This window comes from Pollicipes pollicipes, unplaced genomic scaffold, assembly GCF_011947565.3.
Source record: "Pollicipes pollicipes isolate AB1234 unplaced genomic scaffold, Ppol_2.1 Scaffold_4219;HRSCAF=4965_pilon_pilon_pilon, whole genome shotgun sequence".
NCBI classification, from domain to species: Eukaryota; Metazoa; Arthropoda; class Thecostraca; order Pollicipedomorpha; family Pollicipedidae; genus Pollicipes; species Pollicipes pollicipes.
In genome coordinates, this window is record NW_023596448.1 from 29,532,547 (window position 1) to 29,552,826 (window position 20,280).

The following is a 20,280-nucleotide window of genomic DNA, read 5'->3' on the forward strand; positions in this document are numbered from 1 at the left end:
GTGAGCAGCGGTGGGCGAAGTGAGTTTTGACATCAGGGCATCGCCGACTCCATTTCTGTCCCCGGGACATCCAGACGGCGCGTGAGCGTGGCCAGCTTCAGCCAGCCACGGCCCATCGGCGGGTGGAGCCTCCCACATATCTTTGGGGTGCCTTGAACCCAACTCTTTCTTCACACTATAACATGGAGCCCTTGGGTGTTGTGAGAAATCACAAAGCCGGAACGACCCCCCCCCCCCCCCCCACTCGTTTCAACCGGCTCCATTTCTACGCACATGGTATATTTCACAACGCTCGAGCGGCTTTTGAACACAGCGAACAGGCGATGCCCAGCGAGACATTGTGACGCGGAACAAAGCCACCCGTCAAGTTCTCCCTCAAACTAAAATCGTTCAGCCCAGCAGACATCCCCTCCAACACAATAACCAGCGGCAAGTCGCTAGAGGCCTTATAATAACCACATTAGCATTTCTATGACTAGAAAATTGCTTCCTCAAATCTTGTTAAAGGCAAGGGTCCTTGCCGAAAGCACCCTCCCTTGGTTTTCACTTAGCAAGACAGAATTCCGCACGAGGCAAATGCACAATGTGGCCCCGCCGCGCTAACGGCGAATGCTCACCGCGTGGCGACACAGGCAGGCCCCAGCCGCGGCGTCATCACTGGCCTCCGGAGGCCTCGGAGCGGGGCCTTCTTCACGTCACCTGTGGACCCTCGGAAACCACGGCAGACCGGGCCCGCCTGAAGCTGCTCCAGGCGGCTGAGGGGCGGGGCCTGTCGCCAAGGCCGCTGTCTGCCCACGGACCTCCGCTTGGTCGCCTCAGAGACTCGATTGGACTTCGAGCAGTAGCCAGTCTCAAGTTGGGGTCGATATTTCTCACGACTCTGAGTCAATGAGACTCCGCGGCATGACTCAGCCCACAATAATGGTCACTCCATTTCGAGTTACGACTCGACCCCCACGTCTCACGACTTACTTTAAGTTACTCCGAGTCAACTTGACCCAACTGAGCATCATGAACCGGCGACATCGGCCATGCTCGGCAAGGACCGGGGATGACAGACAGCCTGGGCTCCCAGACAGCACCCAGCGCCCGGTCAGCCTCCCGTGGAGCCCACAGAGCCTGCCCAGACTGCTGGTCCCTGCCGCTTCAACATAATTCATAAGAACACAACACAATTCCCATTCCCCATTGCCAAAGCTACATCTGGTCTTCCGACAGCTGCCTTAGCTGCCGGGGTCGGGCGGTCCGGCTCCGGTGGGGCGAGGGCTCCTCCCCACAGCGGCCGACGCAGCGGCGCCAGTCTCAGGTGGGCGGCGTCGGGGCGGCGGCGCCGTGGCCGAAGGCGAACTCCGCCGGCTCGACTCTGGCGGCGGCGGCGCGGCTGGAGCGCAGCTCATGGCGGCACACGGACGTGATCCAGCTGAAGCCACGCGCCACGTCCTCCAGAGTGGACACGCACGTGGTCAGTACCTGTCGGGCACACACGGACGTGATCCAGCTGAAGCCACGCGCCACATCCTCCAGAGGACACGCACGTGGTCAGTACCTGTCAGGCACACACGGGCTGTCACATCGGGTAAGCACATGTGACCAGCACCGATTGTCAGACACTCGCCATCCGCCAGTGAAAAATAAACGAACAAGAAAACAAACGACTCAAAAGGACGGGCACGCACGAGCACCATATATTTCAAGAAAAAGACGGTGTGCGAGGTCCTGTAAACATGACACAAACGTGTCGCGCTGACCGCCCGAGGGGAAGGGGAAAGATGAGGGGGGGGGGGGGGGGAGTCAGTGACCACCTAAGGTCCGGCAGGGGGAGGTGGAAGGACGCATCACTGACCGCCTGCGGTCCGACAGAAGGAGGTGGAGGGACGCGGTGGAGGAGACGGAGGGACGCGTCACTGACCGCTTGAGGGCCGGCAGGGGGAGGTGGAGGGACGCGGTGGAGGAGACGGAGGGACGCGTCACTGACCGCCTGAGGCCCAGCAGCGGGAGATGGAGGGACGCCTCACTGACCGCCTGAGGCCAAGCAGCGGGAGGTGGAGGGACGCGTCACTGACCGCCTGAGGCCCAGCAGGGGGAGGTGGAGAGACGCGGTGGGGGAGGTGGAGGGACGCGTCACTGACCACCTGAGGCCCAGCAGGGGGAGGTGGAGGGACGCAGTGGGGGAGGTGGAGGGGCACATCACTAACCGCCTGAGGTCCGACAGAGGGAGGTGGAGGGACGCGGTGGGGGAGGTGGAGGGACGCGTCACTGACCGCCTGAGGTCCCTCGTGCGGCGTGGCCATGCTCCGCTCCACCTGCCACCCGAGGTGTCGGGGCACAGCGCCGGCCGGCTCGCTGCACAGCAGCAGCGTCAGCAGCGGCAGCGGCCGCGCCGCCTCCGTCATCACCTCCTGCATCGCCGCCAGCTCGGCCGACTCAAACCCATAGTCTGCCGGGGAATGTCGCACCGGGTCAGCACGAGCGGCTGCCCGGCCGGCGCCCCTGGCTGCGGGCCGGCCGGCACCCAGCGCTGATGGACACCGCACACCCGTCCAAGTGCAAATGGCGTTCAAAAGTCAGCTGGCTGGACGCGCCTGGGTGCCGATCCTCGCCGCAAAAGCAGAGCGAGCCTAAAAAGGTGAGAAGCTGTGATCTTGGACCGTCAGTCAGTGCTTACTAACGGTTACATGTAGCTGGTTGTTAACTATTTTAACTGGTTAGTAATGGTTATTGAGCTACAAGTCTTTTTACGCCACCGCATCCCTAGCCGGTTGTCCCAAAATGACAAGCGAAGTGCGCACACCGGCTGGTTTCAATGACCTTTACTTTCATTCGAGCAGCGAGCTGAGATCAGGCGTTCGCCGTCAGTGGGAGTCACCGCCTCGGCTGCCGCGCAGCGCCAGCGGCTGCGGCCCGCTCCAAAGCTCACCAGTCTTCTGCGCCGACGCCTCCACCACGTGGACGACGCCGTCGGCGTGGCGCACGAGCTCCAGCACGAACGGCTCCATCTTCAGCCGGCCGCCGTCCTCGACCGAGGCGTACAGCCGCGTCTGGGAGGCGGCGCCGCCCAGCGTGCGACGGCGGCGCACCTCGCACGTGTTCGAGTACAAGGTCACCAGGTCAAAGGTCGCGTCGTCCGAGAAGCGGAACCGCACGCCGGCGCCTGCCGGGAGTGGGGAGGTGGTGTTACACACGGCCAGGGGGGAGGGGGTGATGTACACGGCTGGGAGAGGTGGTATTCGACGGCTGGGAGAGGTGGTGTTAGACGGCTGGGAGAGGTGGTGTTAGACGGCTGGGAGAGGTGGTGTTAGACGGCTGGGAGGAGGTGGTATTCGACGGCTGGAGAGGTGGTATTCGACGGTGAGGGGGGTATTCGACGGTGGGAGAGGTGGTATCGACGGATGGGAGAGGTGGTGTTAGACGGCTGGGAGAGGTGGTGTTAGACGGCTGGGAGAGGTGGTATTCGACGGCTGGGAGAGGTGGTATTCGACGGCTGGGAGAGGTGGTATTCGACGGCGGGAGAGGGTGGTGGTTAGACGGCTGGGAGAGGTTGGTGTTAGACGGCTGGGAGAGGTGGTGTTAGGACGGCTGGGAAGGTGGTATTCGACGGTTGGGAGAGGTGGTGGTAGACGGCGTTAGACGGCTGGGAGAGGTGGTGTTAGACGGCTGGGAGAGGTGGTATTCGACGGCTGGGAGAGGTGGTGTTAGACGGCTGGGAGGGATCGTGTTACGAGTGACTAGTGTTACACACGGGTGATAGTGTTACACACGGGTGGTGGTCCTTACAAACAGAACGGTCGCGATGTCCGTAAGATCTAGTCAAAAGTAACATTATACAAAGATCAACATCTATCACATGTAACACTTTGATTCGCATGGTCTACACTGTAGGGGGCCATTGCAACTACTCAGTCAATACCAGTGTCAGCTACATTGCACACCGGGCGTGATGGACCAGGACGTACCGACGCCCCGGTGCGTACTGGGGACCAGCGAATGGACATGCAGGCCTTCCACCTTCTCCATCATCATGCGACGCAGCACGCTCTTGTTCTCCAGACCTGTGCGTCACGGAGAGTCGGTTAGCCGGAACAGCGCGGACGTCAGAAAACGGAGCGTCCCATTAAACTTAGACTATTTAAACGCAATAGCAGATGACCTGGCACTGCATGAAGGAGAAACATGAATGTTTTCACCTAAGGGGAAGGGGACTGTGCGCCGGTTGTAACGCGATGAATAAGAGAAATGCGTGCTAGTCATTCGGGCATCAGCTGAGGTTTGACAGTCGAATTGTCTAGCAAACTCACGCATCGGTGTACTGAAGTTCAGGTCAAAAGATTCAACACCAAGAAACAGCTAATACTGATGCATAAATGATATCAAATCGCATTCGCAGAAGTGCAACACTTCTAATCCTTATATAACGAGGCTGACTAAGCTCATTCCCAGTAAGAAAGGGCCAATCTAGAAGCCCCTGTAAGAAGCGCGACCATCATGCGCCGTTACTTGAAGGCGATTGCTCTGATTACACGGAAATCGCATTATCACGGTAACAAAAACCGCCAAGCGACTGGAGCAAATGATTGGCTCCACGAATCAACCAATCGGAGAATCCGAAGAACTTCCGTCGAGGCCAATCCGCCAGGCAACCGCTGTCAGAAGGCAATTACCTACGCTCAGCACTGTCCACGTGCCGTATTCGCTTTACACCCCCGGACGAATACCGCCGTCGACATTTCAGCCGGAAAAAGGCACGGCTATTCCAACCATCAAGTGAAGTCTAGCAACGCACCGAGCAATGGTGGGCAAATCGTATCAGGTTTCGGCCGGCTCCACGCAGTGGACAGAAGGCTGACAGCCTGAAGCCACAGACAACAGGTGCAACCCTCTGTTTCACGACCGGTGGCGGGCGCCACGCAGCTCAAGATGGCGGCGGGGGTCGTGTACCTCAAGATGGCGGGGATCGGGCTCGTGTACCTCAAGAGGTATGTACCTCATGTACCACGGCGACAGGGGCTATGTACCTCAAGATGGCGGCAGGGAGTTATGCACTCAAGATGGCGCGGGTTTATGTACCTCAATGCGGCGAAGGGAGTTATGTATCTCAAGATGGCGGCGGGAGTCATGTATCTCAAGATGGCGGCGGGAGTTGTGTACCTCAAGATGGTGGCGGGGTCAAGTACCTCAAGATGGTGGCGGGGTCAAGTACCTCAAGGTGGCGGCGGGGGTCAAGTGCCTCAAGATGGCGGCGGTAACCATATAACCATATGATTACCATACGGTTACCACCCTGCCAGACGATGGCAGGGTGGAGGGAGTCGTCCACTTCAAGAAAGCGCCCGCGCACAATCATACATTTCAGATTACTCACGTAAGCGGCAGATACTGATAGCGGTCTCCCAAATCGCTTATATCAGATAGCGCTAACACCAGATACCCAAGGCTGGAGGAGAGCCAGAGCTCGGATCGGACTGAGACCGGGGGAGAGCCAGAGCTCGGGTAATACCGAGGCCGGAGGAGAGCCAGAGCTCGGGCCGGACCGAGGCCGGAGTAGAGCCAGAGCTCGGACCGGACCGAGGCCGGAGAAGAGCCAGAGCTCGGGCCGGACCGAGACCGGAGGAGAGCCCGAGCTCGGACCGGACCGAGGCCGGAGTAGAGCCAGAGCTCGGGCCGGACCGAGACCGGAGGAGAGCCAGAGCTCGGACCGGACCAAAGCCGGAGGTGAGCCAGAGCTCGGGTCGGACCGAGGCCGGAGTAGAGCCAGGGCTCGGACCGGACCGAGACCGGAGGAGAGCCAGAGCTCGGACCGGACCAAAGCTGGAGGTGAGCCAGAGCTCGGGTCGGACCGAGACCGGAGGAGAGCCAGAGCTCGGGCCGGACCGAGGCCCGGGGGAGAGCCAGAGCTCGGGCCGGACCGAGGCGGGAGTAAAGCCAGAGCTCGGGTCGGACCGAGGCGGGAGGTGAGCCAGAGCTCGGACCGGACCGAGTCTCGGCTCAGCTGACCTATGCCTCGTCACGCCGCGCCACGCTCACCTGAGCCGTACATGAGCAGCCGGGGCGCGAGGCCGCGCGGCGGCGGCCCGGCTGCGCTCCGCCCGGTGAGCAGGTCCGTGATGAGCGCCCACGAGTCAAGCAGCGCCCCACGACTCAGAGTCTCGCGTCTCTTGCGCGGCCGCACCGCCGCCCAGCTGCGGGGCGGAGGCCGTGCTCAGCGTCAGAGGTCCCATCACCCCGATACAACACCACCACACACACGCAGCGCCGGCCAGTTTAAGATACGGATGAATTATAATGTGAATACAATAATGCCGATCGTTTCCAAACAATCACCAACTCGCAGCCTGCGGGAAACAGTCGGCGCTGTGTTAATGCGCAAAAGAAATATCAAACAATGAAAGCCAGCTGACGTTTCAACAGTCGAGGACTACGGACTTCTCACGTGTCGACGAAGGACGTCATGCCGCGATAAGGAGCGAACAGACGCGTGGACTGCACATATCCACAGCCTGCCATCAGATCAGCGACCACACAAGCCTACCGGACACCACTCTGCGTGGTCCCGACTCCGCGCTGTTTGGTCGTCTGGCCATCATCAATCGGCACGTTTTGACCACCTGGTCCCGAGATCTGGTGCCCCGCCCGGCGGCGGCAGCCGGCCAGGTCCAGCGCTGACCCGGCCAGCGACGGCGCGGCGGGCGCCGCAGGCGCGTGCTCACTGTAGGTGCGGCTGCCGGAGGCGCGGGTGTCGGACGGTCATGGCGACGGCGTGCCGCTGGTGCAGGTGGCGCACCTGCTCGGCGCTCAGCTCGTCCAGCACGAGCGTGCGCGCCTCGCGCAGGATCCGGTCCCGCCACAGCTTGTCGTCTGTGCAGAGCTGCCGTCGGCCACAGTGTCAGGAGCGCCGTCGGCCACAGTGTCAGGAGCGTCGTCGGTTACAGTGTCAGGAGCGTCGTCGGCCACAATGTCAGAGCGCCGCCGGCGACAGTGTCAGGAGCGTCATTGGTTACAGTGTCAGGAGCGCCGCCGGCGACAGTGCCAGGAGCGTCGTCGGTTACGGTGTCAGGGGCGCCGCTGGCGACAGTGTCAGGAGCGCCGCCAGCGACAGTGTCAGGAGCGCAGCCAGCGACAGTGTCAGGAGCACCGCTGGCCGGACCAGGACCGCGCGCGGACGGACGCCGGGGAGGCGGCCGGCCACCCCAGACAGGACAGCGGGCGGGGCGCGGAACAGGCTCATCTGGTGAACGGGACGCGGACAGGCCGGCAAACTTCACCACCAATGCTGCTTACATTTCCAAGCAATGATCTCTGGCTTACAGCCTCGTAATACCAGAGAAACGTGCAACAACTGATAAACGGTCAGACTGGGAGGGTGACCGGAAATATCCGGCTAATGAGAGCTACGCATGATACCAATGCTCCGAAATGCACCATCAACGCGGAAATTACGTCACCAGCTCAGACGGACTATGGGGTGAAGGTGAGTGGATGGAGGTGGGACAGGACTACACGCACCTGGGGGTTCAACCGCCGAGACTTTGCCCGCGCAGGGACCCCTCTGCGGGGTGTGTGCTCGGCGCTCGGACGGGGACCCCCACCAAGGGGCACTTTGGCTACTCGTGGCTGACGCATGCAGCCTGCCCAGGACAAGTGGGGCATCACGAGGATGCAGGATGAAGCGGATAAGATGATAAACGGCGGACACGTGCACGCTGATGCCCTCGTCGATGTGGCGGCCCAAGCTCACCTCCCTCAGCTGGCGACACGTGGCTCCCAGCTGCCAGACGTCCTCTGCCGACAGGTACTCAGAGATCTTCTCCATCACCAGCAGCTGAAAAGCAGGCGGTAGCTGGACACTCCTGACCGGAGACGGCTGACCCGGGGCAGGGGTGGCATGGGGTCGCAGCAGGGGGCAGCCGCCGGCCGCCGCCGGGCCGCAGTCGGAACAGCCGGGTATTCTCCGCGCCCGCTCGGCTGATCGGGACCACATGGGAGGATCGTGTCGGCTTGGTGCCCAGAGGAGGCATTTGCCCGCTTGCCTAGGCCGTCGGTGTGGCCTCCCAGACGTCCAATCCTAGTGACCCACTGCTGTATGGTTCACGTTAGAGTGTACCATGATATAGGAACATCACGGATCCAGTCATTGTTGTCATCACACACTGGTCACCACCGCACGACGTCCAGCCAAGGGCGGACCCAGGATTTCGTCGAGGGGAGCAGGCTTCATTATGACCTAACTGCAACTCGGTTCCCCTGCCACCCCCCCCCCCCCCCCACACACACACACAAGGAAGTCCCCGGAATTTGGCCGTTTCACTTTTAGATTCTCATTTTTAATCGATGAAATATTCCGCTGGAACAATTCACCGAATCTAGTCCACTTAATTCCTAGAGGCGGATTTGCTTTCCTTTTTGATGATCTTGAAAATTTCGGGCGGTTTGTGGTGCCCCTGAACTTTTATGAGTCATAAAAATATTGGCTATGTGGACCCAAAAAAGGATTTTGGTGCCACTTCGGTCCCGGGGGTGGGGGACATAGAAGGCCCACGGTATCTACGGATCTATGGACCCTATGGATCCGCCACTGCGTTCAGGCCCACGAGCGCCGGTACGGGCGCAGGCCGGACCGCCAGCTGGCCCCTGACCCATCGCTACCCCTGACCCGAGCCGTGACGTCACGGCGACAAGACACGATTCGCAGTTCCGCTAGCCCGGGCGTCACCGAGGCTGCAGCGTCAACACGGAGCGCAGGGGCGCACCCAGCGTCGGCTGGCGTCGGGGCCGCCCAGCCACGGCGGGGCGGCGGCAGACGGCCTGCACCGCGCCGCCGCGGCGTCGGGACGGCCGGCGGCGCGGCGCGGGGCGACGCCCCCGGCGGTGGCACTCTGGCGGCGCCCCTGGCGCGGCCATTGATCGTCGCTGCTCGTCACGTACCGGCAGGTCGAGCAGGCCGACGGTCTCTGGCCGCGGCCCGACTGGCTCCCGGCTCTGGTAGTACGGCAACAGTGTGTTCCCCATATCTGGCGGAGGGGCAGACGGCAGCGTGAGCGCGAGCCGGGCCGGGCTTGGCCGCCGCCGCCGGGCCGCCAGCTGGGGGCGGGCCCGGGTGGCGTGGGATAGGCCACAGGGGTGTGGCACCCCCACGCACCGCTACGTGGCAGTATGTGATCCCGTAGCGCATACCAGCCCGGCGTCTCAGTACCGACAACACAGCAGCCCCGCATGGGGATTACAGCTCTCGACATCACTGGCAATCTAACTTGACACTCGGCCGTTTCACCAACCATTCGATACGTACGTGCCTGATACTTCAACGCCCACATGAACGACGGGCAAAAAGGACACATGTTTGATAATCTACGAGGCAATCACAAGCTGTTGGTGCGCCGCGCATTTTCCCCAGCAATCTGAGCGTTCTGCACTGCGAAACGAGGGCGGCGGCGACCGCACGCTGGAGCGCGTCCCAACATACCACGGTAATTGCAGCCATTGCAAGGTGTGATTAACTCACCGCTTACGGGTCCAAAAACTCACCTTCAAGCCCCACCGATCCGCGAGTTTTGCAGAACAATGCCCAGCGCACCACCCGGCCGGCTTCCGCGACCTCCAAGTTCCCATCAGTGATCAGCTCAGCGCGGCCCACGACGCGCCCTCAGAAAGGCGATTCTCAGCCTTATTGACCGACAGTACAGCACTGCGCATGTCTGTGACGTCATCGGTATCCACCAATAGTGAACCGCCTCGGTCCTTCTGCTGGTGTAATTGTTTCATCACAACCAATTGGAGGTCTTAATGCAAAGTGTGACGTACTATCAATTCATCGAGACGTCATCCATTCGCTTACGATAAGTACGGTTTACCATCCTTCTTATGCGCATGTAGTGCGATTCACTTGGAAATATCCTGCTACGATTCTGCGTCACTTGAAGATTATCGGGGAGGCGAGTGATGCTAGAACAACAATGAAACTTTGGCGGGGCTCCGCAGTTTTCTTCCCCGCGAACCTGTCACCTGGGCCCTAAGGGACAGATCGAGCCCATGACGTCACTTAGAGAGGGTGCATCTATGGGGAGCTCATCCGGAGTGCGTGCACCCCTCACCCAGATTAACAAAGGCAAGAACAATGACACTTCTGGACTTTCTCAAAATATAATTGACTATTACTACAGAATTTCATCCTACAGCAATCATAGTGCCACTATAAGTGAAATCCGATGCATTTTTCAAACCGAACACCTTTTGGAGCGTTTTGGATCCGCCCCTGGAATGCGCTTCTGTTGGGCGGCGTGTCTCCGCATGCATCCAACCTATGCCAGCTGTCAGAGATGACGCAATGGTGACGTGGAAGCCAGGGCGATGACGTGCACTGTGCCTGATGCCCGGGAGTCCGCGGGATTTTCCGGGCGTTTTCGTGCCTGCTGGCAAGCTACCGATCTAAGGACCTGTCTATAGCTTTGAAGTAGTGGAAATACGGTGTGATCCCGAGCCCCATTCACGCCACACGATAGATTATCAATTCGCCACCCATAGGCGGATCCTGGGGGGGGGGGGGGGCACAGGGCCATGCCCCCCCCAAAACCTCTGAGAGTATGTTTCGCCCCCCCCCCCCAAGCACTCCCGGAACTTCATAAAAGTGTCGTCTTCTTACCGTCTGTTTCAAGTTTAACTGTTTTGTTTTAACTTCTGTTTAAGATTCAAAAGCATTTCGGTGCTTTTTTTGGTTTTGAATGGTGTCCCTACTAGGTACTCGCGAGAGGCACCATGCGCTGGACCTCGGATCCCACACCATCCAGCTGGCGACAAACGGTTGCCCCCCCCCCCAAAAAAAAACAACTCCAGGCTAGATCCGCCCCTGTCGCCACCGTCCCCTTGTCGTGGCACATTGGCTTCTGCGACTGCAAAACACGACGCCAAACAACTGTCGGAAATATCGCATCCAGGGAATATATGTTTCACTCCAGTGCATTTTTATGACAGCAGCTGACATCAGAGACACACAACTGCACATACACAGACACCAGACCCTGGTCCTCGGAAGCTGACGCGCGCTTGCTTTGGCCTCAAACGCGGAAGCTCGATCCAAAATTCCACCATTAGGTGCCAACAGCGCGCCTTTCACACGCCCGGTCGCCCGCACCAAAATCATTGCTAATATCGCGGCCAGCACACGACAGCACCAGCATCAGCGTACCGGCGGATCACACAGTGAAATAGTCACGAGAATCATAGTCAAGCATTGGTATCTCCACGCCCGTGAACGGCACGTCGAAGGTGATTAGGGGCAAGGTAAACGCGATGTCGCCCAGAAAGGCGACTGACTGACGCATCTCCATCTCGTCTTGCTGGCCGCCGTCCTGCGGTCTGCCGGGTCTGGTATGGGCCCGAGTGCCGGCCTTTCGAGCTCGGGGAGGGGCTCGCCTCCGCCGCCGGCGCCCGCCGCCCGGCCCCACGCCTTCCACTATGGACGACCAGTCGCTGGTCAACACCAGCCCGATCACATCGAGAGACGTGAGACACGAGAGAGGACGAGAGACCATCGGTGGACTCGTAATGCTTGTGCTAGCTCACTGTCGTTTTGCATTCGCTGCTAGGCTTTGAAATATTGATGTCGACGTTGCTACTGTTTAAGCAAACGGCATCGTCCCGTTCTGACTATTTTTTTCTTTTTCTGCGCTGCCTGTTTGAAAACGCGTTAACTCTACCAACAAAAACATAGCCTCCTGTCAGTACGCGCCCGTATCATTGAAAAAAACACGATGACATTAACCACCGATGACATATGAACGGCATTAGCACAATTATAACGACGCCGTTGAAGGCGGTTAGCACCATGCGACTCGCCGAGCCAGTCTGGCCGTTCTGCGTACTCGTCCTTACCCGCTTGCGTGACGTCTCGGTCAGCCAGCAGCTCGGCCAGCAGCACCCACGGCTCTCCGGCCTCGGTGTCGGCCGCGTACCGCCAACCATACAGGTATTCGAACAGCTGCGAGCCGTTCCTGCAGCCCTGGGCCGTGTCGCCGGCGGCCAGCGGCGGCGGCAGGGGCTGCTGGGCGCCGAACGAACTCACTGCCGCCAGCTGGAGCACACGGGAGGGGGGGGGGGGGGGTCGGCGGTGTGACACGACGCTACCGCGCGGTAGCGGCGCCAGCGGCGGGGCGGCCGGTCATGGTTGCTGTGGCAGCACTGGCGAAGGCGGCAGACCGAACAGCGCGTACGCTGTACGTGCTTTCACTCAAAAATGCTGTCACTTCGCAATATATGTAACAAAATCAGTGGTAACATAATTCGAACGCAAAACAGGATCGCCATATACTTGACAAAGACGGACCGCATAGCACGACTTCCACTTTGTAGCCGGCATGGTGGTAAAGGTGGCAATATTTGAGAACTCTCCAATCACGGAACTTAATACGCAAGCAAATCATAGCAGGGTAATGCAATGAGGCACCAGCACCCCACTGCTTTCAAAGCGTGATTCAGTCAAAACAGGGATACACGAGTGCTTACATTTAAATGATGCATACAGGTGGCATGCAAACATGCGCCAGGCACTCACCATTACTAAGATGGCCGCGCAAGGCTGCATCGTCCCGACCATTTCTACTCGATGATAAAGACGCACTAAAGCTCCGCTGTAAGGTACGTCTCACTCGCCCTTTGTTTTCCAGGCCGTCCTCGTGGGGATTATTCCCCGGATTAGCCTACTTTCTACTGACCAGCCGCCGCACCTCCGCCGAGTATGCTCGGCTGCGTATCCCACAAGTAGACTCCCAAGAAAAACACCGTCCTGCTTTGTGAACTACCTCACTGCACTGTGGCAGTCAGCTAAGTGACTGCTAAATGTTTAGAAATCCTGATTGCGATCTTTTTTTGGCAGGAAGTAGAAAAGAACGACTGAAGACGCGCCGCGCCTACAACTGTACTCATATAACCCGAACATTGTACTCCGAAACGAGCTGTGTCGTAACGCGACAAGATGATCCGTTGCCCTCGTTCATATACCGTACTGCTGTAAATCCAGTAACCGCGTACTGCACGGTCATACACATATAACGTATTTTGTACATTTGTATTGATCAGTGTTTTGTATTATCTCTCCAACGCGAACGTGAGATTCCATCTCGCGATCCTCCAGGTCCACACAGTCGCATTGTCTTAAATGCTAGTTGCCCGAACATATATGTAAATAACAAAACCCTTCAGCAAGCGGAGAAATATTAGCCGAATTGCAAGTCAGCAGTGTGCGGCACAAAAGCACCAATCAGGGTCCTAACTCACGATCAGAGCTCGCCGTCACCGGCTGAGAAGTCGCAGTAGCAGCAGAGGACAGTCCGGCAAGACGCACGCGAACGAACAACAGTCAACTGATAGGCTGGAGAGCGGCAGACGGCGAGACAAACGGACAGGAGAGACCCGACCCGGGCTGGGGCCGTGCGAGCCGTCAGCCTGGAACGGGCCCGCAGCACGGGGCCCGCGCCCGAGCCGGCAGGCAGAGACGAACGGACAGACCGACAGACAGCGAGACAGACAGACAGACACGACCGGCGCACACCGGGCCAGGCCGGCAACAGAAGACGACCCCGGACACGCGCCGAGCCGGCCGGCTGGGGTCGGTCAGGAGCGGCCGGTCCTCACGCGGCCCCAGCGGCGGCGTATCAGCCCGATGGCGGCGTCCTCCTGCCCCCACACACACTCCGTATGAAAACATTACAACGTGTCAAATGGCCTATGTACAGGATGACTGTAGAGCCTCAGCTCGCGGGCAGACGGCTCGTTCAATGAACACTGGGACTCGCAACTGGGAAGACAAACACGCGCACCATCTACCGGTGACGGCCGCAGTCGCGGCGGCCGCGGCGGCCGCTAGACGGCGCCGGCCCGGCCATGCCGGCAGCACTGCGGTGAAGGCGCGGGGACGCTGGCGCGCCCCTCCGTTTGTACTGAGGTCTGGAGGGCGCGGCGCCGACCGCCGCGCCACGCGTGCCGCCCGCGCCAGAAGCGAGCCCCGCGCGCGCCCGGCCCGGTCACATGAGCACGCAGCTGCGGCCGCCGGTGAGCAGCGCCAGCCCCGAGCGCGGCGGCCGGTACGTCTGCGGCGTGATGATGCGCCGCCGGTGCTTGGCGCGCTGTGAGCCGGCGCGCTGCGGCCGCAGCGTGCGGTAGCCACACTCGGCGTACGACTTGAGGTAGCCGCGCAGCGCGCCCGGCAGCGGCAGCTGATCGATGCCGTACACGGTGGTCCGGGCCACGATCGCCCGGCAGCACAGCTCCTGCAGACTGAGCACTGCCGGCGCAGAGCAGAGGGTCAGATGCTGAGTACTGCTGGTGGAGGCCAGGGAGTCAGACTGCGCAGTGCTGACACAGGGCAGGGGTCAGACACTGAGTACTGCTGGTAGAGACCAGGGGGTCATATGCTGAGTGCTGCAGGCAAAGGCTAGGACGGGTCAGACTGAGCACTGCCAGCACAGGCCAGGGGGCCAGATGCTGAGTTCTGTTGGCAGAGGCCAGGGAGGTCAGACTGAGCACTGCCTATTGCGGAGAAGAGGGGTCAGATTGAGCACTGCTTGCACAGCTTCTGCGGACTGAGCACTGCCAGCGCAGAGCAGAGGGGTCAGACTGAGCACTACAGGCACAGGCCAGGGGGGTCAGGCTGAGCGCCAGGCAAGGAAACAAGGGATGGGACTGAACACTGCTGACACAGGCCGGAACAGCCTGAGTATTGCTAGCACAGAGGGGGAGAAGGCTGGGGGCTCTGGTATCCCAATGGGGGACTACGTACTTTTGGGGGAAGAGAGCACACTGAGCAGCACTCACGGTAAGGGAGAGCAGGCTGAGTACTGCTCGCACATGTCAGCGGCAGGGGACGGGGACAGGGACAGGGACAAAGACAGGGACAGGCACAAGGACAGGGACAGGGGCAGGGCAGGGGCAGGGGCAGGGCAGGGACAGGGACAGGGATAGGCACAAGAACAGGCACATGGACAGGCACAGGCACAGGCACAGGCACAGGCACAGGCACAGGCACAGGCACAGGGAGGGGAGGCTGGCAGGCACCGACACTTAATACCTCGCATCTCAGCGCCAGCCGTAGCACAACGTAGCTGCCTCTTACCACCGCCGCCGAGCGCATCATCAATCAACCCCTCTCTGTGGCTCACACTGGCTTAGTTTGCTGTGCCGACCACAGTCACTTGAGGTCGCGCATCTACCAGATCACCACAGCCACTCCAAGCTTTGCCTTGATTGGCTCGCCATAGCCGCTCCATGCCTTATCTTTATTGACTCACCACAGCCGCTAAATGTCTTACCTTTATTTGCTCGCCATAGCCGCTCCATGCCGTTGCGGTAGAGCGCCAGCCGGCTGAGTTCGGTGAAGCTCTCCAGGATATTGAAGTCGCAGAGGGGCGACATCTCGAAGAAGGCCATGCGGTTGTCGGCGGCGTACGCCTCGGCCTCGGAGAGGGAGACGCGCCGCTTGTAGGCCAGGTGACAGCGGTTGCCCACCAGGATCTTGGGGATGCCGGGGGCGTGCTGGCGGACAGTCGGCGCACGCTCAGGCTCCTGAGCACGCGCACCACCGCGACAGAGCCGCCGGCCGGTGACGGCACGCAGACGAACGGGTACCATCGACACGGACGAGGCGCGCAAAACGACGCCGACACCGACGCTCGTATCGACCATGTCGACAGAGCAGCGGCTGAGTCACGAGTGGTGTGTTAACCCCGCCGAAAGGTTAAACATAACCACGGCCGGTGACGACACGCAGGCGAGCGGGTACCATCGACACGGACGAGGGGTGCAAAATGACGCCGACACCGACGCTCATATCGACCATGTCGACAGAGCAGCGGCTGAATCACGGCTGAGTCACGAGTGGTGTGTTAACCCCGCCGAAAGGTTAAACATAACCACTGAACAGGGCGGCAGATCCTGGACCGGCTGTCCGCGCGGCGCTGAGCCCGGCCCCAAAGCGGACGCATCGGGCGCTCCCACAGCACTCTCCTGCCCTGCCCGCTCACCTCGTCGACCTCCTTGAGCCAGCGGTCCATGCTGTCGAAGCTCCACTTGTTGGTGATGTCGTAAACGAGCAGGACGCCCTGCGTGCCGCGCGAGTAGGAGCGCAGGATGGTGCTGAAGCGACCCTGGCCCGACGTGTCCCACAGCTGCAGCTTCACCCGCTTTCCGTCCAGCAGGATCATGGTGGTCTTACAGTCTGCCGGCAGGGTGGGCGGCTCGACACACGCGGCTGGACGGACCGGGCGGCGCGGCCGTCCGCGAGCGCCACGCGGACAGGCGGCCTTGCAACGAGCGCCGAAACGACATTGGGCGCCGCACCGTTGCATAATCGCTGACAGGAATCAACACCGACTATCCACTTCCCGGGGAATACCAAAATACGAGAAAAAAAAACAAGAAACAAGACACGAGGCCAGGTGGTTCTCCCAGCTGAACACCACGTCCGGCCGCCGCACATCGGCCGGCACCCAGCGGTTATCTGTTGTCCAGCCACAGGTTAGTGCCGCCAGCAACAGCCCAACAGGCGGGTCACGTTCATGCGGTCTCGAGCACTATTTGAAGGAACGCGACGTGTATCGTCGCGCGCCCGTTAACGCAGCGCCAGCGACTGCAGAAACCCCACTGGTGCTCGAGGATCTTAGCGCCAACGAGATTCCAGCCCAGACCGCTCACGTCAAGGCCAAAGGCGATAACCGCTCGGGTCGTTGCACCCCATGCCTTAAGCACTTTACAAGGCCTCTCGATGTTCTAGAGCACATCACCACAGCCAGGCGGAGGAAGGAGGGGGGCTGTGTGGTGCAGAGTCCCGTCTGCTGGCTTCGGGGGGGGGGGGGGGGGGGCGGACATCACGCACGGTCTGCCTTATAGCCCCACACGGAGGCGGCAGGACACACTTCACCGCACGGCCCGCGGCACACTCGCAGTTGGGGATGTGGTAACGCATGCCACCTTGACAGTTAAAGGACAATTCATGTTAAATAATACCAAAACAATAAATAAAAGCTAATTATAATGCTAAAAATATCCAACCAATTCTTAAATTATTAAAACAAATACCCAACCATTTTCAAACCCACAATGCATACATAGAATAAAATTCATTATCAGCACCCACAGCATGCCCTGATGAGGAGTCATTGTAACACTACACCTTTGTTGCAATGTCCCTAATTGTATACTGCAAATTTGGATGAGGGTTTAAGTATTTCATCAAACCCGCTGCTGGTGTGCAGAGTAAGGTTTCCCAATTGTAAGTGCAAAAAATGAGGGAGATGTATGTCACGAGCGCAAGCAACTGCGCGTTTCACATCCTGCATGCCCATTCCAGCATCACTCCACACAGCTGCACAGCCCTATACACAGCTCATCACCCTCCCTCAACACCACACTGTTCCTGACCGCTCTCCGCCCCCGTCCGTCTACCCCTCCATCTCCCTGCACCAGTGACCGCCCCTCACCAGTCCATCCTCCCTGCACCAGCAGTGTCCGCCTCTCACCGGCCCCTGTCACCAGCCCTCCCTCCCCACCCCATGTCCGCCTTTCACCGGATCACCGTCACCAGTAACCCCCTCCATGCTCCGGTGTCCGCCTCTCACCGGATCCCCGTCACCAGATCCCCCCCCCCCTCTCTGTTCCAGCGTCCGTCTCTCACTGGGTCCCTGTCACCAGCCCCCCCCCCCTCTCTGCACCAGTGTGCCTCCCACCAGGTCCTCCCTCCATGCACCAGTGTTCACCTCTTACCAGCCCCCCTCCCTGCACCAGTGTTCACCTCTCACCAGGTCCCCATCACCAGTCCTTCCTGCTCCCGTGTCCGTCTCTCACCAGCCCCCTTCTATGCACCGACGTCCGCCTCCCACCAGGTTCCCATCACCAGTCCTCCCTCCTTGCACCGGTGCCCGCCTCTCACCGGGTCCCCATCACCAGCCTCCCACCCTGCTCCTGTGTCTGCCTCCGCCTCTCACCGGGTCCGGTGAGCGAGCTGAAGGGCGAGTCGGTCGGCTCGGCGTCCAGCCGGCTCAGGATCTCGCCCTTGCCCACGTCGCTGTCGCCCACCAGCAGGATCTTGAGCAGGTAGTCGTACGGCCGCTCCTGGCTGGGACTGGAGGACGCCATGGCTAGACGGCGGCCGCGGCCGACGCATCCGGGGCGGCGGCGGCGGCGGCGGCGCTGGCGGTGGTGCTGACGGCGGCGGCCCTCAGAGCAGGGCGCGAGGGCTGCAGGACGCCCCGGGCAGGTCAGTAGCAGTGGTATACTGTGAGGCTAGGGGTCAGCAGTGGACAGGGATCTGAAGGCAGAGGTCATGTTGATCATGTTGCATGACTGATTGGTTTAGTGGCAGAGCCTGAAGTACCTGTAGTTTGGGTCCACAGTTCATATGCTTTTGAAAGCCAGGGACCAGGATAAGACCAATACAACAAGTTAGTGTATCAAAACTGAGAGTTGCTGGTAGAAGTGGCACAAGTGCATCCAGCATTCCACTGCCCATGGGTACCACTACAGTGGAAAAATAAAACCATATTTTGTGGCTTTGTAGTTTACTTACAATTCTTATTCATCCATGTTCTCAACCACATTCATAATGGGCTGGTATATTTGAAGGTTGCTTAAAGAGATTGTTCAGCCAACTTAACAGCAGCAATGCTAGCCAAATACAGTATCAGCAGTAACAAAGTAAAAGCCTTTTACACAAATCAAATTGTTGCTTGGGACTCAGATAACCTACACAGCAGGCATCAGTGTTTTAGGTCATAACACAATTCAGGTAGATGTGCATAATAACAAAAAGAGCAAATACCCACAGTAAAGCTATGATGAGCACAAAAAGACCCCAGTGCTCTTGCCCTGACAGGCCCAACAGATATATCATTTTAAAAGTATGGTATCAACTACAAGTAAGTCTGGGAAAACTCAACTTTTTGAAAAGTTGTTATGCTACACAAAATAGCACTGCTTCTTACATTACTGAATCAAATGTCAGTCAATAAATGCTTTTAACTTGGAAGCATGTTGACTGCTACTTTGTCATCTCAATATAGGCATACTGTTCAAATGAAAGACAATATCATGGATCAATGGCATGGATCAATTTGTTATCAGTTGGCATGTCACTGCAACCTTCAGAACAAAGTAAAGATATAAGGAAAATACCCTGTTTAAGTTTAAAACATGACAAAACAATAAATACATTATTATCCCACTCACATTCACATAATAATCTGTCTGGCATATTTTGACCTGGGTTATGTGGATGACTTATAGGTAGATGATATTGCTCACAGCAGTAGTGAAAGGTTATAATAAGGGATATCTACAAGCCATTGAAAATGATGTTATGCATTGTTTAAAAGGACACTTACTATGACATACATTATGGCAGACAAACAATGAGTAGTTCTGCAATTTGCATATACATTACACAATCCTTGCAGTTCCACAATAATGTGAGAAGACTATGTCACAGCAACACAGGGTGGTGGCTACACATAAACATGGGAAGAAAAACCTCACACAGTTCTTATCTAGCCAAGTTCCATCTGTGCTAACTGCTAGGCATGACCAATATCAAGGCATAATATCAGATGCCCTCATCATATCATTTTGTTCAGAATATGGCATGCATGTTCAAATAAAAATGGATTAGGCAAGTCCAAATATATTCTCTACATTCTTTTTCAATGTGGTATGACACTGGAACTGTAAACAATCAACACCTGTCCCAAGTACTTTAGAATGTTTTGACCTACAAAAGGGTCCAGCATGGTTAACTGTTTTAAGAGATGTTTCACTGATGCTGAAGAATGGCAGTCACATGTCAGATACTTACATAACGACATCAGGTCATGACCCGTCGCCAGGGCGCGACAAACTTCCTCTCATATGTTGCTGAAGCCAGGGTCCACACAGAATGGACCCGCCTTTGTCCACGATAATTACCGACCCTCCCACACTGTTCACGATTCGACGACGATCTCCAAGAAATAAAAAAGCGATCTAATACGTTCAACAGGCAATGCAAGCACAAATAATTCGAAGCAAAAGAAATGGGGCCCAACGCCCTAGCTAACAGAGGAGAAAACGAATCACGCGAGAGCGCAGCGGACTATGGGGTCTTCGTACGATGCGGCGTTTACGGTCCATAGTTTGTCTAAATATGGCCACATATTCCCCTGATTCTCTATTCTAACGGGTAATTTTCGGAAAGCGCGATAGCGACCCCCTCGCGCCACTCTTAGTCACTTGCTAAATATGCACACGAAACGCACTTAGGTGCTTAAACAC

At 58.4% G+C, this 20,280-nt stretch overlaps 2 protein-coding genes across 2 annotated transcripts; both read right to left on the minus strand.

The window, feature by feature from the left end:
- Window positions 1-235: 235 nt before the first annotated feature.
- LOC119095845 (uncharacterized) lies at window positions 236-9,593 on the minus strand. Its single transcript, XM_037218696.1, has 9 exons — window positions 9,520-9,593; window positions 8,920-9,005; window positions 7,733-7,816; window positions 6,705-6,862; window positions 6,022-6,176; window positions 3,954-4,049; window positions 2,918-3,151; window positions 2,262-2,437; window positions 236-1,470 (listed from the first exon to the last, which is right to left on the minus strand). The coding sequence occupies exons 2-9, from the start codon at window positions 9,001-9,003 to the stop codon at window positions 1,303-1,305; spliced, it is 1,155 nt and encodes a 384-aa protein (XP_037074591.1). The 5' UTR covers window positions 9,004-9,005; window positions 9,520-9,593; the 3' UTR covers window positions 236-1,302.
- A 1,413-nt stretch (window positions 9,594-11,006) lies between these two features.
- Window positions 11,007-20,117, minus strand: Rab40 (RAS oncogene family member Rab40). Its single transcript, XM_037218026.1, has 7 exons — window positions 19,826-20,117; window positions 17,964-18,215; window positions 16,005-16,198; window positions 15,294-15,516; window positions 14,070-14,269; window positions 11,863-12,061; window positions 11,007-11,443 (listed from the first exon to the last, which is right to left on the minus strand). The coding sequence occupies exons 1-7, from the start codon at window positions 19,833-19,835 to the stop codon at window positions 11,184-11,186; spliced, it is 1,338 nt and encodes a 445-aa protein (XP_037073921.1). The 5' UTR covers window positions 19,836-20,117; the 3' UTR covers window positions 11,007-11,183.
- Between the last annotated feature and the right edge of the window lie 163 nt (window positions 20,118-20,280).